This window comes from Furipterus horrens, unplaced genomic scaffold, assembly GCF_987537825.1.
Source record: "Furipterus horrens unplaced genomic scaffold, mFurHor1.1.pri manual_scaffold_3, whole genome shotgun sequence".
NCBI classification, from domain to species: domain Eukaryota; kingdom Metazoa; phylum Chordata; class Mammalia; order Chiroptera; family Furipteridae; genus Furipterus; species Furipterus horrens.
In genome coordinates, this window is record NW_028327173.1 from 180,543,762 (window position 1) to 180,564,488 (window position 20,727).

Sequence of the window (20,727 nt, forward strand, 5' to 3'; positions counted from 1 at the left end):
GTAGACTTATCTGTTAGATGTCTCTCAGAACTTAGGAAAGGAAGTCCAGTCACTGTCAGATCCTTGGTTATCCAGAACATGTCAGCTAACCACCCCATTTCCTTTTTACTGAAGGATACCTGGTGAACATTGTATTTGTTGACATTTCAGGGAGGCATTGGCAAAGTCCATCGAAGTCTGTCTGTCTGTCTGGTGGGTAGACAGGCAGAATGCTGATGCCATGAGGGGGATTTCTAATGCACAGGACAGCTGTTCCTGGTTTTCAGCCCAAACCAGGGCTTCTAAAATAAGATAGACCATGTGGTACAACCTCTAGGAATAGGCAATGCCACTTGTCTTATGTCACCAAGTATCTTTCATATTATATTTAATAATGGGAAAACCAGCTACCTGTTACTTGACAGTGTACCCTTAAAAAGAGACAGGGAATCTTAAGTCTATTAAAAGAGAAGAATGGGTTAAAACAAAGATTGAGAAGCACTGGCTCAGAGCTTTCTGCCAGTGTCAACCCAATCAAGGGAAGTATTGAAGTGGAGGAAGTGAAATTCAAGCTGGTAAAACATTTCAGTCTTTGAAAAATTTGTGGTCAGAGATTGGGAGGAGAAACTATTAAAACAACTGAATATTTAAGATAATTCATTTTATATCTTGCTATCATTTTATTGGGTTGAATAGATAAAGTCATTGTATTTTCGGGCTATTGCACAGTTGTTTATTGCAAACATTGTTTAGAAGTTGCCCCAGATTTGCTTTTTAAAAAGTCTAAATAGGTCAAAAGGTCCAGGATGTTAGACTTATGATCTGTTGTTAGTGGTAGCTTGTATTATACATGTCCCCAGGTGGACGTCTGCAAGTCACCCTGCCTTTGGGAACACCTTCAGCATGACCTGCTTATACTGCTGGGATGGGGCTGAGGAATCCACTGCTGAGGCCAGAGCTCTGGTTCGGTGTGGTGAGACTGGAGCACTCATTGTGCTGGTGGTCAGCCTCTCTAGAGGGCACATTGACTGCATATCAAAAGGCTTTAAAATGTATGCTTTGGCTCAAAGAATTCCATTTCCAGAAAATTATCTTAAGAAAATAGATGATGATGATGATGATGATGATGACAGCCGTACTCATGTTTACTGACTGTGCCAGACACCAATCTAAGTGCTTTATATGCATTTATTCATTCACTCCTTTTAATAACTTATGTAGCAGGTGCTCTAACATCCCCTTTGTTAGAAGAGGAAACTAAGGCACAGAAAGGAAGGGTAGGTCACTGGGTTAGGTTGCAGCACTATGATTTGAACCCAGGTAGGCCATACCTGCTTGAAAGCCTAGACTCCTAATCACTCTGTTCTGAAGATTTGACTGCAAGTAAGTTCACTGTGGTGTTATTTATACTAGTGAAAAATGAAAGATAACCAATACAATATTCCCTCACTTATCACGGGTGTTACGTTCCAGACACCCCCGCGAAGTAGGAACCTTACATTTATTCTACACTCTTAAACCTACGTAACTTTAACAACATATGTATACAGTACCGCAAGATTCCGCAATAAATAATTAAATATAATATTTTTTAAAATCCCATGATACAGTGAAGCCGCGATAAGTGAACCACGATATAACGAGGGACTACTGTATTTCTAATAGCATCGGAAATAGTAAGTAAGTGGTGATACAGAGACAAAATGAAATATTGGACAGCCTTAAAACTCATGTTCTCGGAGGATATGTAAAGATAAAGTGTTAAGTAAAAATGTGTTATAAAATGATTTTATTATATGTTTTAAAATTAAGTGTGAAGATGTGTATATGTGTGTGTACTTGTTTTTTTATGTTTTTGAGTGGGCTGGTGAGATTATAGGTATTTTAAATTTTATCCTTCATACCTGTTCATTGTCCAAGTTTTAACATGGGTTTTATTTCTCTGATATAATTTAAAATATTGTATAAATAATGTTGCTTCATTCATTCAAGTCCTAGTATGGAGTCTGAGTAGATATTAAAAACCTCTCTTTGTAGGAAATGGACAGCAGGTGGCGCTCTTGGAGCCTGACCACCCTGTAGAAAATCCACAGGAAGAAGCCAGAGGGAACAGACTAAGGCCTTTGTGTTTCTATACATGCCCACTTGAGCATAAACTGAAACTCTGTGGCTTAGATATATATTTAAGTGATTCTCTCCCAAATACAGTAAGCACAGGTCTGGAGCTGATGTAGAGGTAGTTTTGAGTGGCAGAACCTGATCACATGTCAAGCTGAATTGATCTTACTTCATGCGTTGTATTGAATGTTGAGACTGCAAATATGGTCTTGTCCACCCATAAATGCTTCATGCCCACACTGTGAGTTCTGACTCAGTACATTTCTTTTCTTTACAGAAGCTCGTTTCCAGATCGACCCTAAGACGACAGGGAAAGGAGAGCAACAAAGAGGGAAATGGAGTCGGGGTTAATTCTTCCAACCGACTTGGTATCAACAACTTTGAATTCATCCGAGTCCTGGGGAAGGGGAGCTTTGGGAAGGTGAGTCTTGGCTTTCACTGTCTGGGTTAAAGTAAGCATGTTGCATGTATGTTGTTTGGATGTGTGTGCATTTATATACACTCACATTTCCCATGTGTCCTTCCCTTCCTGCCCTGTGTGTGCCCACACTCTAAGATCTGCAAGAGTTCTCACGTGCATGCTCCCTCCTCCTGCTTCGCCATAGGTGATGCTTGCAAGAACAAAAGAAACAGGAGACCTCTATGCCGTGAAAGTGCTGAAGAAGGACGTGATCCTCCAGGATGACGACGTGGAGTGCACAATGACGGAGAAAAGGATCCTCTCCTTGGCCCGCAATCACCCCTTCCTCACTCAGTTGTTCTGCTGCTTTCAGACCCCTGTGAGTATGACTCACATCCATTGCCTCCATGACCTCCTTTCTTAAGAGTTGAGACAATAAGATGTTGAAGATTTCGTAAAGCAGAATATCAGAAACCTTGGGGGGATCAGCTCCCATGGTAGGGCCATATTAAGGTACCCGCTGACTTCTAATGACCTGTGGGAGAACCCTGAAACCAATGAACTATAACCACTTTCTTTCATGCTGTCCTAAAGAAGGGTCACTCTGAGGGTTCTGTGTCCTAGGATTGTGAAGGTCTTAATAGGTAAGTCTTCTCTAGCAGAGTAAAGGTTACAGAAGTCTAAGAATAGAGTAAATGTCATATGCTGCTTATCTTGGTGACTTTGACCTTGGCTCTACTCCTAAATGCTTAACAAGAGTTTAGACCAGAGTAGGCCCATAGAGGGCACCTTGGTCTGTCATGTCCCAAGGTATTGCTCCTGGCCTTAATCAGGGACCCTTGACTGATCCTGGGATTGGAGTCTGTCTACCCTCTAATGGTGTGCAGTTAAGAATGCTTTTGGCTGCAGTTAACAGACGACCCAACCAATAGTGGTTTATACAGTAAACAGAAAGAATGAGTTCAGTTCTTTAGTGCATACTTTTTCTTGGAGGAGTCTGGTGGCAGCAATGTTATGTTTGGCTTAGTTGCTCACTGACGTTGGACATCTCTTCCCCTTGGGGTCTCAAGTTTATTTACCACAGTGCTAAACATCACACCTCATGTGGCAGCATCCGGAGGAGGAAGCATGGGGGCAGAGACGTAGGACCTCATGGGCCACTCTTCTTTCATCAGTGAGAGAAAATTCTTTCTAGACTTGTGTCACCCGCTCACCGTTTGCTGCTCAGGAGGCTGGGAGAGCAGATATCTAGCCAGGAGGAGCTGGTTCACCATGATAGACTCCCACCAACCTTGCGTATCCCCTGGGGAGGGACACTGTGCTGCCCAGTTGGCACTGAGCTTCAGTTATCAATGAAGAGGGGAAATGGCTTCCTGAGAGCCCCCAAGAGGTATTTCAGAACCTTCTTGTAGTCGAAGGCATTCTGGCATTGTTTCCTATTGCCATATTTGGGTTATACCCAGTCTTTTATTTCCATCAGTATTGCAGTGAGTCCCCTCGTGCTTTTATCTTTACCAATTGTGATGTGTCTTATTGTCTGTGCTACCATCAGGGCAGTAGAGGGTGTGGTGGGAGCGGGACAGGGACATCCCACATAACCCAGGAATGGTGCAGTGCAATTTCAGGGAACCAGGAGGGTGAGTTAGAACTAGTTAGATAAAAAGGGAATGCAGGCAGATATGCCACAGAGCAGCAATTCTCAACCTTTTTCATCTCGTGGTGCATATAAACTAATTACTAAAATTCTGTGGTGCACCAGACAAAAAATAGGTATAATTTTGATTGATTTACAATAATAATAATAATAATAATAATAATAATAATAATAATAATAATAATTACCTACCCTTTCTGCTCCAAAGTGACTTTTTTAAAAATCAGGTGCCCATACTTATGTATAAGGATTTCTGGTACCAAGAATTAACCAATCAGACACAACCTTATTACGCAACATGACCAATAAGATGCAGCTCTTATTATATGACGTGTATATTTATGGTTCAAGATAAGGCATTCTCACTGGGCGGCTGTTGTTGTGCTGGCTGTTGCCATTTTTTAAAATCTGACAATCTAAAGGAAAAGAGATCAGTTCCCCTGACTAAATAGTGAGGTATTGCATGTTTTAAAATTTCTTATGGCACACCGGTTGAAAGTCGCTGCCACAGAGGGCAACAGCGCATGCACAGGTGTGGCAGTGAGCGAGACCGTGGGCTGAGCACAGCTAGGGTGGGTACAGTGTGGCGGTTGAGGAGGGGCCTGGTGAGAAGTGAAGCTGCAGAGGTGGTCGGGGCCAGGCCACGAAGGGACTTGGGGGCTGTATTGAAAAGCATGGATTTTAGTCCTAAGAGCATATGGAAGAAATTTAAACAGAGATATATGACATATCAGATTGCATTTTTCAACTGTAAAACTAATTTTTTGCAATAGGTAATATAAGCATCCTCTGATATCCATGTCCTTTCTCTGAAAGACACAATTATTACTAATTCCATGGGTAGCCTTTAAAACTATTTTTTGCTCATGGAAGTGTACATGCATGCCACAGATATGCGTCCATGTTTATTTTTCAAAATACACAGATGGTGGTAAACATTGCCCACCATTCTATACCTTATTTTGTTGAAAATATAATAATGTATTCTAGAGATTGTTTCCTATTTGTATATTCATAGCTGCCTCATTTTTAATGGCTACATCGTATTTCATTTTGAGAACATGACACAATTTATTTAACTTGTTTCCTGTTGCTATATTTAGGTTGTACCCAGTCTTTTATTTCAATCAGTACTGCAGGGAGTCCCTTTGTGCTTTTATCTTTACTTATTGTGCTATTATCTCTACATGATACACTATGAGAAGTTGTATTGCTTGGTCAGAGTATATGTATTTAAAATTATGACCGAGTCCAACTGGCCTTCTCCCCCATAGTGGTTAAAGATAGCTAACATTTTCCCATGTGTATACTAGGCACTATTCTAAATGCTTTAGGTGTATTATCTCATTTAATGCTTATAGTGACCCTATGAAGTAAGTTCTCTTAGCATTACTCCCATTTTACATGTGAGGAAACTGAGAGACAAAGAAATTTAGCTTCCAAGTGGTTTGGATACCAGGCAGTCTGACTACAGGGCCCGGGCTCTTACCACTTGCTGAATTTCTAAATTTGCATTCCCAGACCACCTTCCCATCACAGCTTGCTGTCTCTAATTTTGATGATTGGAGAGATTTAAAAAATGGTTTCTCCAGAGTTCTAATTTGCATTTCTCTGTAAGGCTGAGCATTCACAGATGTTTAAGGGTCGTCTGTGTTCAAATTCTTGTTGTAAAGGACACATGTGCAGCCTGGAGAACGGGAGGGGCAGGGCGGACTGGAAGCTGGGAGGATATGTTCAGGGGGATGCACAGGGTTCACTCCCATGCTGCCCAAGCATATTGGGAGAAAATGGGGTGTCAGCTAATAACTTCTTAGGCATGTTCCCCCTGAACTCCTTCCTCCTCTTGGTCTGGGCTCCTTGAAACCACGCTGTCCTCAGCTCATGGTTTGTGGCTGCTCCAGATGCCCTGGATTCCAAGCTGCCCCTGTCACCTTACCCCTGGTACTCTGTTCCTTTGTCTGCGGCCCATAGCTCTTGCAGAATTCCAGTTCTGCCATCCTCCACTGCCACCTACAGTGTCCTGAAATCCTATTTCCTGTGCTCTGCACTTAGCTTGCATAAAGTCCTTTCCCATCCTCACCCCCTCATCCAGCTGTTTGCCCAGAGACGGGTGGGTAGCAGCTTAGATGTGAAATACCCTTGGGAAGAAGGACAGCACCCTTTGGTGAGTGAGACTGGTCGCCTGCCTGCACTTCAGACTCGAGCCTTCTGCAAGTACTGTGAATCAAATGACAGGGCAGCTATGACTCAGGTCATCTTCCCACGGCCTGAGCCAAAGAGCGGTTGGTTTCCTGTGACATTAGGTTAGATGATCTTAATCAGCTGATGACCTTTGAGTCAGACAGTGGACATTCATTTAGTGAACCTTGTCTGGTCATGCAGCAGCTGTTGTTTCAAACTACTCGAGTGAACAAATAAAGAAGTGACTCATACTCAACTCCAGGGAGTCCCTGTGATTCTGTAGGAGTAGTCAGGGGTGTCACCAATTAGATTTCATTATGGTAAAACAGAACACGAAATTGACTTGGAACAGATTAGGACCCCAATGAAAGTAATGTCTACAATGCAGAATTTTCTAGGAGACTATAAATTATACAATATACCAAAATATTAGTGGCCACGTGGGATTTCCAGTGTTCATCAGGTTAAGCCTTCATTAGCATTGGCGATTTTTTTCCTAGTGGCAGTGTCACATGTGGCCACAAGGTGGCAGTCATTACTGCAAGGTGATTTTTGTTTCTCCAGCGATAGAAACTGACGCGAGGTTTTAGAATTTGTGTTTAGTAGTAGATGTCTCCAAAGCAAAGGATAAAGGGAATTTTCCGCTGCCGTAAGTCCAGGTGATAAAGTGGTGGGAACCAGCTTAAGAGAATCAAGTGAGTTTTTATCATGCTGAGACAGAGATATACAATTTTCATTTTGCTCTAGTTTATGACTTCTCAGGTTTGCCCAGTATCACACTGGTATGTGACTGTCCATCTGTCCGAAATCCTCAGTGACTATCCCCATTTGCTGCTGAAAAACTGACTATAAAGAACAGAACATGTGAGGTACTATGAGAAATTACAACAGGTAGATTATTACCTTTAAGTTCCCCAGTTGGGCAGGCCACAGCCTCTAAAGTGAGGTGCTAACCAGTGTGTAATGCTGAGCTGTAACAGCCCCCGCCACCCCACCCCACCCCCACCCCGGAAGAACTTAGACGTGAGCTGTTGGAGTCACTCCGCAGCTGTGTGGAAAAGTGCAAAAGTATCATTTCATTGTGAAGACCCTGTAGAAAGGCTCTTGTTTCACGTCCCGCCCTGTGGAATGAGTGCCCCAGAAGCCCAGGGAAAGGGAGAAAATAACTTACTGAGGTTCCCTCAGGCGTAAGTGTGGAGACAAGGCTCAGCTCTGGGTCAGGCCAACTCTGAAGCTTGGGCTATATGCTCAGGTCCAGCAGTTCCATGTTGTCTTATACAACATTTAGGTCATTCGTTCAACATCTGGTTGAGTACCTCTTGACTGCCCCAGCTGCCCTCCAGTCTGCTGCATTGCCCTTGGAAATGGAAGACCTGAGTTCTTCCAACTTCGTTTTCCTCTGTTCAAATGGCTTGAGCCTGCCTTAAAATTCCTTTGAACCTTACAGTTCTCATGGTCAGAATGAAAGCAGGAGAGGGTGCAGAAATGCCGTGTATACATGCAACACTATTCAAAAGGAAGGAGGCTCATCGTGGGACCCCCTCCTTCCCACACTAAAGAAAAATATCCTGGGGCTTCCCCGGCAGCCAGCGCAGACCCCATATTGGAAGGTATAATGAACACCCCCAAAAGTAGGAATTTTGGAGCTCCTTTGTTCTTGGAAAAAAACAATAAATAAGCAAATTTTATATATTATTTATTGAGTTCGCTACATAGGATTGTAAGCCCACAAGTTATTGCCCCTGATTTTTGCATAATAATATGTGTTACTTACAAGTATATCATTAATTGGCATCCTGGTAAATTTCTGATAGCATTGTAAATCCTAAAGTTTGTGAGTACTTTGATAATCTGAATCAAGACTCATAAAAATGTTTATACTCTTGGATCCGTTGATTTTACTTTTGATAATCTAGCTTAAGAAAACAACATAAAGAATGTAAGATTAGTGTTATGCGTAAGGAGGTTTAATTTTCAGTGCATTATTTATAATAAGAAAATATTGGAAACAATGTCAGCATTCAGCAATAGAAGTTTACTTAAATAATATAGTATTTGATGAAGGTTTTCTTCAGCCAGTAAAGAGATCGTTGAATATTAAGCAGTTAAAAATTATGTGTCCGACACTGTCGTAAGCACCTCGCATGCATTGTTTATGGCATGCAGTTCTCACAGAGCCCTGTAAGACAGGTGCAGTTGTCACCTTCAGTTTGCTGAGTTATCAAGTGAAGCACTGAGTTGTTGAGTCACTTGCCCAAAAGTCCATACAGTAAATGATGGAACTAGGAGATTAGAGCCCAGGAAATAAGACAGAATTTATGATGATTACTGACCTGTATCTGCGTCAGTGAACTGACAAACCTGGCCCCTCCTCCAAAAAAAAAAAAAAAAAAGACTGGAAGGAAATTATTCCAATAAACTACCAGGGACTGTTATGAAGGTAGTGAGATTATGGGTGATTTTTTCTTTCTATTTCCCGATTTTGCTAATTTCTTTCGCAGTGGGGGTGACAGGAGGGGGGCATTATTAAGCCGGGGAGGGCACGTCAGGGGTGCAGGCCTGGCAAATACCAGCCTTACCCACTCTTTCAGGTTGCATTTTCTTCCCCCTCCTTTCATCTTAATCAGTGACTGCTGTGTCAGCAGCTGGACCCCCTGGCATTTAAGGACTGGAATCCAGGTCCCCCCACCCCCAGCCCCCAGGGGCTTTCACCCTGGCTGTCCTCCTGCTCAGCCCAGTGCCCAGAGGGAAGAACAAAGGCTCTGGCAGCAGCAGGAAGGGGAGCGGCAGAGTAAATACTGGTCAGATGCTTCCGTCTTTGTTCAGAGACCCAGTTTATTGAAGCAAAGGTTTCCATTTAGAAAATATACCACATGCTGTGCCCGCCCCAGAACTGCCTCTGGTCAGCAGGGCCAGGGCCAGATTGGAACAGTGAGCCAGAGAAGAACCTCGTTGTTTTGGGAATGTTTAGGTTTGCATTTGTGATTCGCCTGCGGGGTGGGGGTGAGGAGGTGGGGGGTGGGGGGTAGGGTGGGCACAGATGCAATGACCCTCCCTGTAGAGGGGCAGAAGCCCAGTGTTCTCACACCCCCCTGGTCCTCTACCCTTTAGTTCTTTCCTCAGGACACCTGGGCCACTGACTGACAGGTGTCCATGGGGTGTCAGCCTGCAAGGGTCGTCCACAAAGTGAGGTGCCCGGAGTTCCTGGCAGGGGCATCACTTTCCATAAGAAGCCACTCCTCAGGTGTCACTCAACACAGTAGAAATCCTACCTCTAAAGGTCAGGAGGTTCAGGAATCTCATGAACTAGATACTATCCATTTACAATGCTTGTGCAAAATGAAATCATACTTAGAATATGTTATGAAAACATTCTTTTCTCTGTATTATTTTCTCCATTGTTATATTACATCATAGCAAAGGAGTGTATGTGTGTGTGTGAGACAGAAAGACAGATAAACAAAATAGATGCAAAAGAGTCCTGTGGCCCTGGAGTGAACCTTCCAGAATTTTATCAGACAGGTGACTACACTAAGACCCTTATTATGAGGACTCTGGATTCTAATTCTGGCTTGTCTTTAGGAAAGTTACCTGCCTTTGGTTTTTTTGTTTGTTTGTTTGTTTTTTTACAGATAAGTACCTCCTCTTAAATCCTAAGTTCTTCCATCAGAGACCTGTTGGCAGAAATTCCTCCAGAGAGTGACCCTCGGGCTGGCTTTGTGCACATGGGGGAGGGGAGGCTGCCCTGCAGCCCTGCATGGCCCTGTGTGGCCCTGACTGCATTCCAGGGCTCCTTTTCTTTCCTGAGTGTTCAGTTAGCATGTGGCGGCAGCAGCCAGACCCGTTTGTCTGCTGAGCTGCTACCAGCGACTGGCCTGGGGGAGGAGCAGGCACCCTTGGCTCCTGGAGCAGCATTACCTCTTGTGATTGGAGCTGCAGGGACATCTCCAGTAAGGGGAAGAGGCCCTGTGATGGTGGATTAGGTGAGGACAGGTGAAGTGCAGCCAAAAAAGCTGGGAGACTTTTCCCTACATGGGGACGAGAGTTCTGAAGAGGCCTCGGTCAGTATGCAGGAGAGCCGGTCCATTCTTAGAGCCTTCCTGCCCCAGGCTTTGCAGAAGCGCTGGGTGAAAAACAAAATCACAGCAGCTGCTATTCTCTGAGACCCTGGCATATGTTTTAGATGCTTATATTCATTACTAATGTCTATAGAAGTGCGCATTTTGGTACTCCATAAATATCTGTTGAGTGAAATATTTAATACCCAAAACAATCCAGAGAGATATAGATACTATTATCCTCATTTTAAAGATCTGGAAACTAAGGTCCAAAGGAGTCAAATAACTTGCCCCAGGTCACACAACAAGCGAGAGTCAGACAGTGGGCCCTTAACCAGGTCGTTCAGCTCAGTAATCTATGCTGCAAATCTATCACAAATAAATATGTGCTCTCTGTGGAATGTGTGCAGCTAAGAATAGTCAGTAGTCACATTAGGCAGGAATCAAGGCAGTTTTCTCTCTATCTCATCAAATGTGTATATATGTGTGTATGTGTATGTATGTGGCCTTTTATGAAATACCTAAGGATATTTGGATATTTTCCTTTCTGTGTTTGGAACTAGGTTTCCTCCTTTCCCTGAGCAATGACTGACATAAATACGATTCGGTCTGCTTACGGGTCATCTACTGTAGTTTGCTTTTGGCTCAGACGGAAATAGAAAATGAGCCAGAACATGGTGTTTCCCAGTTGGGCATGTTCCCAACTATTAATAGGGTTCCATCTGGGGACAAAATGCACAGAGGCCATCTCCAGTCGCTGGGTTTCCAGGCGGTTATTGGGGACCTCGGCCTTGTCCTCTCGGCCTCCCAGGCTTTCCAGCTTTCTGTGGGTAAACAGGGCCGTGAAAATAGTCAGGAGTAAGAGGAGCTGAAGAGCGTGCTGTTCCTTTGGCTCCCTCTGTTTGGGTAGGACTGTCAGGATACTCAGTGTGCGAAAGTGTTGGCATGGTTTCCTCACTTTGTGGTTATGCTGTTGTAACTGGCCTTGACGTTGCTCGCCACAGTCATTACTGATGACCTAGAGATTGCATAGACCCACCATCCCTGTTTGGTAAAGCGGTTCTTGCGTTGTGTGTAATCTCTGCTGATGGGTTCGAGCCTTGTCAGGGTCAGGCCTGGCCCATGTTTCCCATGACTGATGAAGCTCTGCGGTGGGGAGTTTTGGCTGTGGTTTTCTGTGACTGTGAAAGGGGGCTGCCAAACCATAGATATTCTGGCCTCCACAGGGCCCTCGAAGTGCCGGGCTTGACGCACCAGGATGGGCTCTTGGAATAAAAATGCACTGGGCTTTCTGCCAAATAGTTGAGTGGAAGCCCATCATTCCAGCATCACAATGATTGAGTGCTAGCTGAAAGAAACAGTTCTCCTGATCCTCAGTCTAGTTGGGAAGAGAAGCTAGGCTGCCTGGCGCAGCAGTGGACGGTAGGTAGCACGCAGTAAATGCAGTGATCGTATACAAGAGGAAGTATAGTTAAAAAGGAAGACTGGACTCTGGGGGACAGCTTTACCCATGTGCCAGTCTTTCATCAGGTGTACAACCAGAGTAGCCATAAGACTAACAAACCACCTAACATCTGCACCTTAAGCAGCATCATGGGGTGGCCTGAGAGGTGTCCCTAGGATGTTGGGTTGATTCCTGCGTGACTGACTGGCACCTTTGGGCTGGGGCCTGAAACCACCCCTATAAGTGGCCACAGTAATCCCCACCCCACCACCCAGAAAGCAGAATCATGCAGTTTTGAAAAAGCTGACTAGTTTTGAAATAGTTGTGTTTTCCATAATTACTTCATTCCTAGTAGAAGCCCAGCTGCGTCCATCTCTTCTAGGCCCCAGACCTTTCCAGGGCCTCTCACGACAGAATCAGCCATGCCTGGCAGCATCAACTTAGCCCACTTGGAAGACGAGAGAGTCACCCACTGATAGGTGAGGACCAAAGGTGTCCTTTCCTGCAGCAAATGTGCTCTGAGTACCTTCAAGGTGTGGGGTTCCATCCAAGCCCTGAGGACGCAGCAGTGAATAAAACACAGTGGAGGCCGCGCCCTGATGGAGCTGGTGTTCCGGGGCACTCACAGGCCTGCACAGGCTGTGCATCGTGTCGCTGGGCACCATAGCCGTCCGGGGATTGCTATTTAGGGCAGGCTCAGAGCGGCCATCGACTTAGAAGGGACTTGTCTTGAAGTTACATTTGCATATGAAGCTCACTTTTTATTTCCATGGGGTACAGTGAATTTAGAACCTGATGGAGATTATTGGGAGGAGGCCCAAGCTATTGGCACTGCCTCTGCTTGGTGATGGGTTCCCTGGCACTACTGGGCTTGGCAGGCCCAAAGCAGAAGTAATGGGAACAACAGCAGCCCAGCCTGCTTCCCTTGCTCACCATTGCTATCTGTACAGTCTTCCTTGTCCCGCTGGGTCAACTGGCCTCTGCACCAGGCTGCAGGGGCACCGCCCCACCCCACTCATTAACCCTTGTGCCGTCAAGGTTGACTCTGTTCTTCCTGCTTCTGTTGTCAGCTAATAGCTTACAGACCTGCCCTGCTCCACTGGAGGGCTTTGGCCTGCCCTGTCTTCCCTTTTGGATCATGCAGGGAGTTCCTGTTTCCTTTCTGTGGGAGTTGTCCAACTTTTAGTGTATTATTTGCAGAGCAAAAGAGCATGCTGTATTGACTGCTCACTCCTACCCACTAATTGAGGATGGGCTGTAATGATTTACCACTTAGGTGTTTTGAAGTGAGACTAGGAACTCTTCCCAGAGTCTCTTAATTCCATTCTCATGGTGTGTGGCATATGACATTTTAAACATTAAAATGATATCACTTACAATTCCCAGCTAAAACAAACGAGGGAAGTTCTTCTAGCAAAACTCCTCCCCTCTCCCAATATCTGGTTTTCTCTCTGTGCTGTAGCCCATGTCTGTGTCCAGGTTTTTCTTCCGTCCCCTCACCCCTTCACCTCCTCACTCCTCGGGAGCGCTGGGCTGAGGACTCTTTGCGGTGTGGGAACGAGCCCAGACCTTCTAAGCCAGTGGTGAAAGGTGACTCAATTGAATTAGACACAACCAACAAAGCAGGGAACAGATAAGCGGGGGTTGACCCAGAGACTGGTTATAAGGTTCTTTTCTGGAAGTCTGTAGAATTGAGAGGCCCGTTCATTAACTTGTCTTGCCCCTCCTTACTTGGGCTTCAGGACAGATCTGAAGGAGGAAGATCCCTTCAACGTGGCTCAGAATTTCATCCCCACCATCTTGATCTGCATCAACAGGTCTATAAATGGCTAGTGAATTTTCAACCTTTCCAGCAAAAAAAATTCATTTGCATAATGTGATGTCATTTGCTCACTAGTAACATTTGAGGTGGGATAATCCTTTGTTATGGGGGGCTGTCCTCTGCATGATAGGATTAGAAGCATCTTTGGACAAAAGAATCTCCTTGGCTGAAAATCACTGCCTCCGATGAACATCAGGTGGTCTGTCCTAGATATGAGAAATCAGGTGGGCTCAAAGATCACTTTACCTTTTAGGAGCCAAAGCAAGGTGTGTCAAGTCTGCCTTATAAAATGAAAGAATTGTCTTTTTGTTTGTTTCCTGAGTTTGTCAACAGACAAAGCTCCTGCTTTGGGGCCCCTGACAGCTCCGGGTGGGTGCCCTGTGGCCCCTGCAGGGACTGGGGCCCTGGGCTGGGCAGAGATCAGGGAAGTGCACAGGGTCCCTGCCCTGAGCGAGCTCAGCAGGCTGCCAGGCATTCTGGACGGGAAGCCTGCTCTGATAAGGCAGAATTAGCAGAGCCTGGGGGCGTGTAGGAAGCAAAAGATTAGCTCAGGGAGCATATACTTAAAATCAGGTATGTTAAAAGAAAGCAGTTGAAATACTGCAGTTTCTCTTGCTTCGGCATTTAATATTGATACTTCCAGTTTATCATCAAGGCATTCAAGCAATGGTATTTTGTGAAAATCATCATCTCCACCCTAAATTTGCAGGAGTGCCTGTCTGTGATAAAACTTGAAAAAACAGATTTTCAACCAGTGTAGAAAAATGTGTTGGTAGCAATACATGTGAACTATAAATATGGAATTACTTTTACAAACAGAGAAAAATCAAAGCTTCAAAAATACAGGGAACTGAAGTAGCATGAAGCAGACCCACCTCTCTTGAACTTTTCCACAGACTACTTTAACCACGGGCATAGTACTTTACTTATTTGCACTTTAGTTACAGAAAGCGTGTGGCTAGAACTAATCTTGGTGGTTTGTTCCAGCTTTCCTAACCTACTGGTTTAAATTGTATCAGGAAGCAAAAATCGCCTCCTGCCATGTTAGTATCCAAAGGGTTTATTAACCCTCACCAGGGTCTATGTACTATGTCGGGTGGCATCTGGGCTCTGCCTTCCCAGGTGTCAGGTCTTTCACAAAAAGCAAGACCAAGTCCACAAAGCTGGCATGGCCCAGCACAACGGTACTGGGCAAGGTTTGTGTGTGGCCCAGGACCTCAAAGGGGCTCTGCCAGGAAGGGAGGACTTGTGCTCCGACTATGCTGTATCCCGGATCATATACTAACTGCTTATTTATGCATTGAGAACGTCCTTCCCCAGATGCTTCACAGCCTATTGAACTGCAGGTTAGATTGCCGCATTGCTTCTCCAGTCTGGTATATATGCCGGGAAGCCTTGTCAAGTTTCATTAAAAGAGATGGCTGTGGTGCATCTCGTTTACAAGGGAAACACTTGGTCTTTGAAAGGAGAGCTGCGTGTTCCTCCAGGTTTGAAATGCACGTTCCCAAAGGGCTTATTATATTTGAAACATATTTCTCCTTCCCAGAGACTAGTCTCCGTGCTAAGACAGGATGTATCATACCCATGGGCTTGACAGGGGTAGGTTGCTGCGTGATTGAGTTAACTTCTGCTATCTTCTGGGCTGCCCAAAATAAGTAAAAAAAATAAAATGAAGCCATTAGATTCTCTCTCCTTATTTCTTCCTTGAAGTCTTTGTAATCATTCTTAATGCGGTTCAATTCAAGCTGTTTCTAGTTCAGGCATGGTGCAATCAAATTTCCTCATGAGGGTGCTTTTCCACTGTGACCTCTTTGACGTCAGTAACTGTTTCCTGTTGATTTGAACTCCCTATTCACCCTGCAGCTGACTTCTTCGGGGTGAAATCATAATGCAAGGGGCACTTATAAGAAAGTCAGCATAGGGCTATGTCCAGAGGTTTCCTTTTCCTTCTCTGCAGCAGTGAGTAGCTCTGCAGCTTTTGATATAGGGCTGATTTGTTTAGAAATAAATCCAAGGCAATTCTTAAAACTTGGGTAAATAAGTCTAGATGTGGCTCCCAGCTTGACATTGATTTCAAGCAATACTTAAATCAGTCATTAACTTTTAATGTTGTTTCTAGTCTTTGAATTGTATCCAAAAGATCATCTGCATCTTCTCCGAAATACTTCTTGAAATAAGATTTATATTTGTAGATTGAAGGGACTATGGATTTTTGCTGTAAACAGAAAAGTCATTCTCATTCTATTGATAAGAATGAAATCAGCTTCACAGAAGAGAAGAATAGCTACTACAAAAGTCTCACTTACTATAATGTGCTTGTGTGGTAGCTCATTTACTTTACAATGATCATTATGAGTATGATTATAAACACCTAAAACAGAGAATATGAATTATCATCTGATGTCAGAAAATTAGAAAACTTACTGCAAGTGAAACTTTGGTTAACGTGTTTTGGTTATCAGATCTAGTTTTTGTAACCCCTTGTTTGGTTATCACTGCTCAGAAAGAAAAGTCCTCCTTACCAGGTCGAGGTCATGATCATGTGGTGTCAGGAAATGCCCCCCAACCCCAGCCGCCTGCCTAGGTGTCCCCCTGGCTTTTCGAACCCGTATCTTCCTGTCTCATGCGGAGTAGGCGGGGCTTCTGCAGCTGCTCTTTCTGCTGTCATGTCATTCCTCCTTCCTGGCCAATCTGAGAGCTCTGTTGAGCGAGGCCCCATCTCTGCCTCCACATCTGGCAGCTCACCGCTGAGTATGCTGCAGCTCCTCCCACGGGCCCGGAGCCCCACAAGCAGGTGCAGTGGCTGCGCAGGTGGAAATGATGAGGAGGGTGGTATTAATAATTGCTAACATTTGTTGAGCACTCCCTGTGTTCCGGGCACTGTTTGAAACTCTTAGATTCACTCATTTCATCCTCACACATCTGTCAGTTCAGCTGTCTTGTTATCCGCATTTTGCAGACCAGAGTTTTGAGAGAGAAAAGAAACAGCACAGCGGGAGTGGCTCCACATCCCAGGCATCCGGCTTTGGAGCCCAGGCCCTCGTCTCCGGGCTGTGCTGCCTCTTGGCAACACCTAGACTTGGCGCTGGGCACAGGATCTCCTAGAGTTAGTTTTAGTCCCCTTGTGTGATGTAGTGATAACAATTGCTCCTACTTGTTGAGATTCTTTTCTGGGCCTCATGCTGTGCGAGGCACTTTGTTTCTGGTTTAATCATTACACCATCCCTGTTATTACCCTGGGTTTATAAATAAGGAAACCTCCTGCCCCTTACAAGCTGGAGTGTGTTTCAGTTGAAGTTCTCCTGGTAGCAAGTAACAGAAAGCAATTTAACCAGGGTCACACAATAAAGGGAGAAGTGCAAACAGAGACTCAAAGCTGGAGGGGACGTCTCATGGACCACAAGGGCAGAAATTGGCCAGGCCTCTCCAGGGCTCTGTCAGGGAAAGACGTGAGGAGCCCAGGTTCTCCTTCTCGGCTCAGTTATGCTCCCTGATCTCTTGTCTCTGCCTCACTCTGTGTTTCTCCTTCGTCCCTCTCCCTTGTCCATCTGGTCACTTGATCATCAGGATTTTACCACTCTGATTGACGCAGACATTGCATGTGTTCACACCACAAAGGCAGCTTCAGCTCCTTAACTCATGTTCATTCATTTACTGCCTAAATTAAAACATCTCCTTTCGATTTTCTGGGAAAGAGACTGTGGAAAGCCCAGCCTGATCCAACCAGCCTTTTGCAGGATGCCCCACATGTACCTATGTGACCATGCTAGGGCAGTTCTCTGAGAAAAGGATCAGTGAGTGAACCAAACAGTACTCTCCAAAGGTGTCTACCTCAGTGACCCAAAGGGGACTCATCTCTGGCTTCTGCTCACTCCATGGTCACCCTCCTGAGACAGTGTCATCTTATCTATCTTGTCACAGGGACTGTCTTAGCATGTCACTTTCATCAACCCAACTGTTCTGTCTTGAAACTTTCCCTCATGCAGTTGCCCTTCAATCCTTATGAGAGGCTTTAGGGAGTGCACACTGCTTATACAGACAGTGGCATTCAGGGATCTTTTTTATCCCCTTTGGCCTGGGGAAGTAACAGTCCTGAACTGAAAACCTGGGCAGACTTGGCCCAGGCTACAAAGGGTTAATGGAGCCAGGCAGGTGATGACAGGAATTCTATTATTAACCAGGCATGGGCTCTTGTAACTCACACCAGCAGGGTGTGGGACAAAGGGATTTCTGAGTTGCTTTTATTCCCCCAGGTGTTCTTCACCTGTCTTAATGACCCGCATTTGTGGTTGGTTGAACCAGGGACAAAAGAGATGGAGAACAGACAAAGGACTGGGCCACTTGGCTGCAGAACTAAGGTTAAGCTAGTCTCAGGCACCTTGGGTTCTACCACGCAGGTTAGGGCAGAATTCATCTCAGAGCAGCCAGAGGCCTCGGGAAAGCCGGGCAGATGTCCAGGCTCAGGTTCTAGGAAACTGGACTTTGGAAATACCGGAGTGGCCATCCACACACAGGCTGTCTGCACAGACTTCCATCCAGAAGCATCCATCTTTGCTGTCGCTGCCCAGGGTGGGATCCGGAAGCTCTTCCTTGCCCCAGAAGTGACTCATGACCACCTTAATCCCTCCTGCCCTGCCTCCCTACACATATAGATCCCCAAAATGCTTGCGCTCGTTGTCTCACAGTTCAGTTTGTGAAGCATGACCGAGTGTTAGTGTAAGTAATCAGTGCGACCTGTTCTTGAACAGCACAGATAATAGAGTGCGGTTGAAGGTGGAGGTTATCTTCTGTGTCCTTTCAAAACTTCAAATACAGGCCCCAGCTTTGTAAAGGGCGGTCGCAGAGCATGAAACGTTTCCTTCAGGTTGATGGAATTCATGCTGGGTGACTTGTTTTTGTAGCTGATGTTGTTTTACTACATGTGGTAAGTAGGTACGTTCCAACACTTACTGGAGCCTTTTCCAAGCCAAGCCTCATAGCTGCCACCTGTTTTAGCTCAGACAGTGGGCTTGTAATTATGGTTAAGTCCAGTCGTGTGTGTTAATAGGACCGAGTCCTGCGGTTCTCAGTTGTGGGTGACCTGGGGATGGGGTGAAAGGAAGCACCCCAACTAGGCTTCTGCTTTTTCTACCAACACTTGGTTATGAAAGTAGCAGTCTGTGTCAGAGAGTGCTCAGCAGCCTCAGCCCTTGGGGACATCTCCCTCTGCAGTCACTACATCCTGCCTCACACCTAACACTTGACCTATTCATTCACCTTGATCCTTACCCCTTCTATCCCCATTGCAGCCTGATTGTGCTTCCTCATCCTTCAGGCTGGAAAATTGGCTACTCTTAGCCTCCCCCAAATCCTGCCGCCCGGCTGCTCACCTTGCTGTGGGTTCCCGTCACACCCCCTTGTGTCCCTCCACTGCCCTTAGCCCTGGGGTGGTATGCTCAGTCCACATGTCTGTGAGCTTCTGAGAGAAAGTGTGGGCTCTCATTCATTTTACAACACTTGGCCCCCACCCCGGGCCTGGCACAGTGTGTGCTTAGCAAACATCCCTTCTTGCTGAGAACCTCAGAGGAAGCATAAAAGATCTCCAAAGCCTCAGTAGGCCTGCAGGCCAGAACTCAGACCCTGTGTTCCCAGTGGAGCCCTGGGAGCAAACCAGAGCGAGTTCAGGCGCATTTTAGATGCCGTTCCAGCAAGCCTGAGGGCCTGTAACTTCAGGCATCAGAAAGACCAGACAGGAGAAGGTGGCTAACAGTGGCCCTTACTAGTGGGCAGCAAGGGATGGAGGCCTGAAGGCCCCTCTTTCTGTAGCTGCTTCCCTCCGCCCCCTGATAATAACTGCTCAAATTGTACTTTTTCAATTTCCTGTTTTTCATCTTCCAGATGAAAAATTTTTTAAATGTGGAGGAAATCCATGTGACTTTGGTTTGTTTCTAATTATAAAAGTAATTCACACTTAGCTTCGAAACCTTCAGAGATACTGGAAAGAATAAAGAAGAAATAAATGTCATCCCAGATCCCATAACCGAGAGCTAACTTTGGTCACTGCCTAGGTATTTTTTTGTTTTTTCTGTGCATGTCTGCATCTTTGGCCTTAACTGAAATCGTTCACATGTATGATTTTTTTTTTTTAGACTGAAAACATCTTCCTCGTCACAGTCACCAGCAGCCACTGCTGTTTATTGCACACTTTCTAGAAGCCTCCCCTGGGGACGTGTTTAATGAAATTTCATTTCTGATAATGGCCCCTCACTCACCTCACTTATCATCACTGCCACCAACTCATGATGTGTGCATCTTCATTGCAAAAAGCTGGAGATTTTTGTTGTTTATCTCTGGAATAATTGCTGGCAAATTTTAACCGCCTCTGCAGCAGATATTTTAAGTCAGACAAGTGCATGAAAACAGAGCGTTTCCACACAGCAAAAACATTTGGCTCGGTAGTAAACATGTTTTCATTTTTCTACCTTGTGACATTATTTTAGGCCTTTGGTAGGATGGACCATTGCTTCTGGTTAAATATTACATCTCAGCTGACTTGTTTCTATTTCCTGCTTGAGTTCCATGTAGCCTGAGGGCCGAGGGCTGTGAGTCATACCCACGGTTCTAGGTGGCTCCAGACAGAAGGTTAGAAATGAGACTGAGTGAAAGGAAACCCACATGGCCCCAGTTCTAAAGCATATGACCTCCATCTGTGCTGTGTATCACAGGTATACATGCCTCCTCACCACCAACTCCCCACCATTATCTGAGAATCAGCCTCCAGGGCGGGGGGTGGAGCCTGAGGAAGAGGAGAAGGAACAGGATTAGAAGGCAGTTATTTCCTCTCCCCAGATCTGGAGTTTAGCCCAGGGTCTGGCTTTCCAAGCTTGACACAGAAGAATGTTTTGGAGGGAACTAGAAATGGGTAAGATTTCCCTTGGGATTCCCTCATCTTTTTGATTCCTACTGCCTTAGCAACTCTAGGCACGTACACTGACTTCCAGAATAGACAATTACCTAGTGACCCCATTCCAGAAATCAGGTGTCTCAGGCTATTGGAATTCACGTGACTGCTAGTCACAGCCAAAAGAAAGT

General features: G+C 45.2%; 1 protein-coding gene across 1 annotated transcript in view; it reads left to right on the forward strand.

Annotated features, from left to right (window-relative positions):
* PRKCH (protein kinase C eta) overlaps positions 1–20,727 on the forward strand; it is a 204,397-nt gene that overhangs the window by 122,589 nt on the left and 61,081 nt on the right. The window contains exons 8-9 of the mRNA XM_090270959.1: positions 2,375–2,518; positions 2,703–2,876. Coding sequence (XP_090127085.1) covers positions 2,375–2,518; positions 2,703–2,876 — 318 coding nt within the window. The remainder of the gene's footprint in view (positions 1–2,374; positions 2,519–2,702; positions 2,877–20,727) is intronic.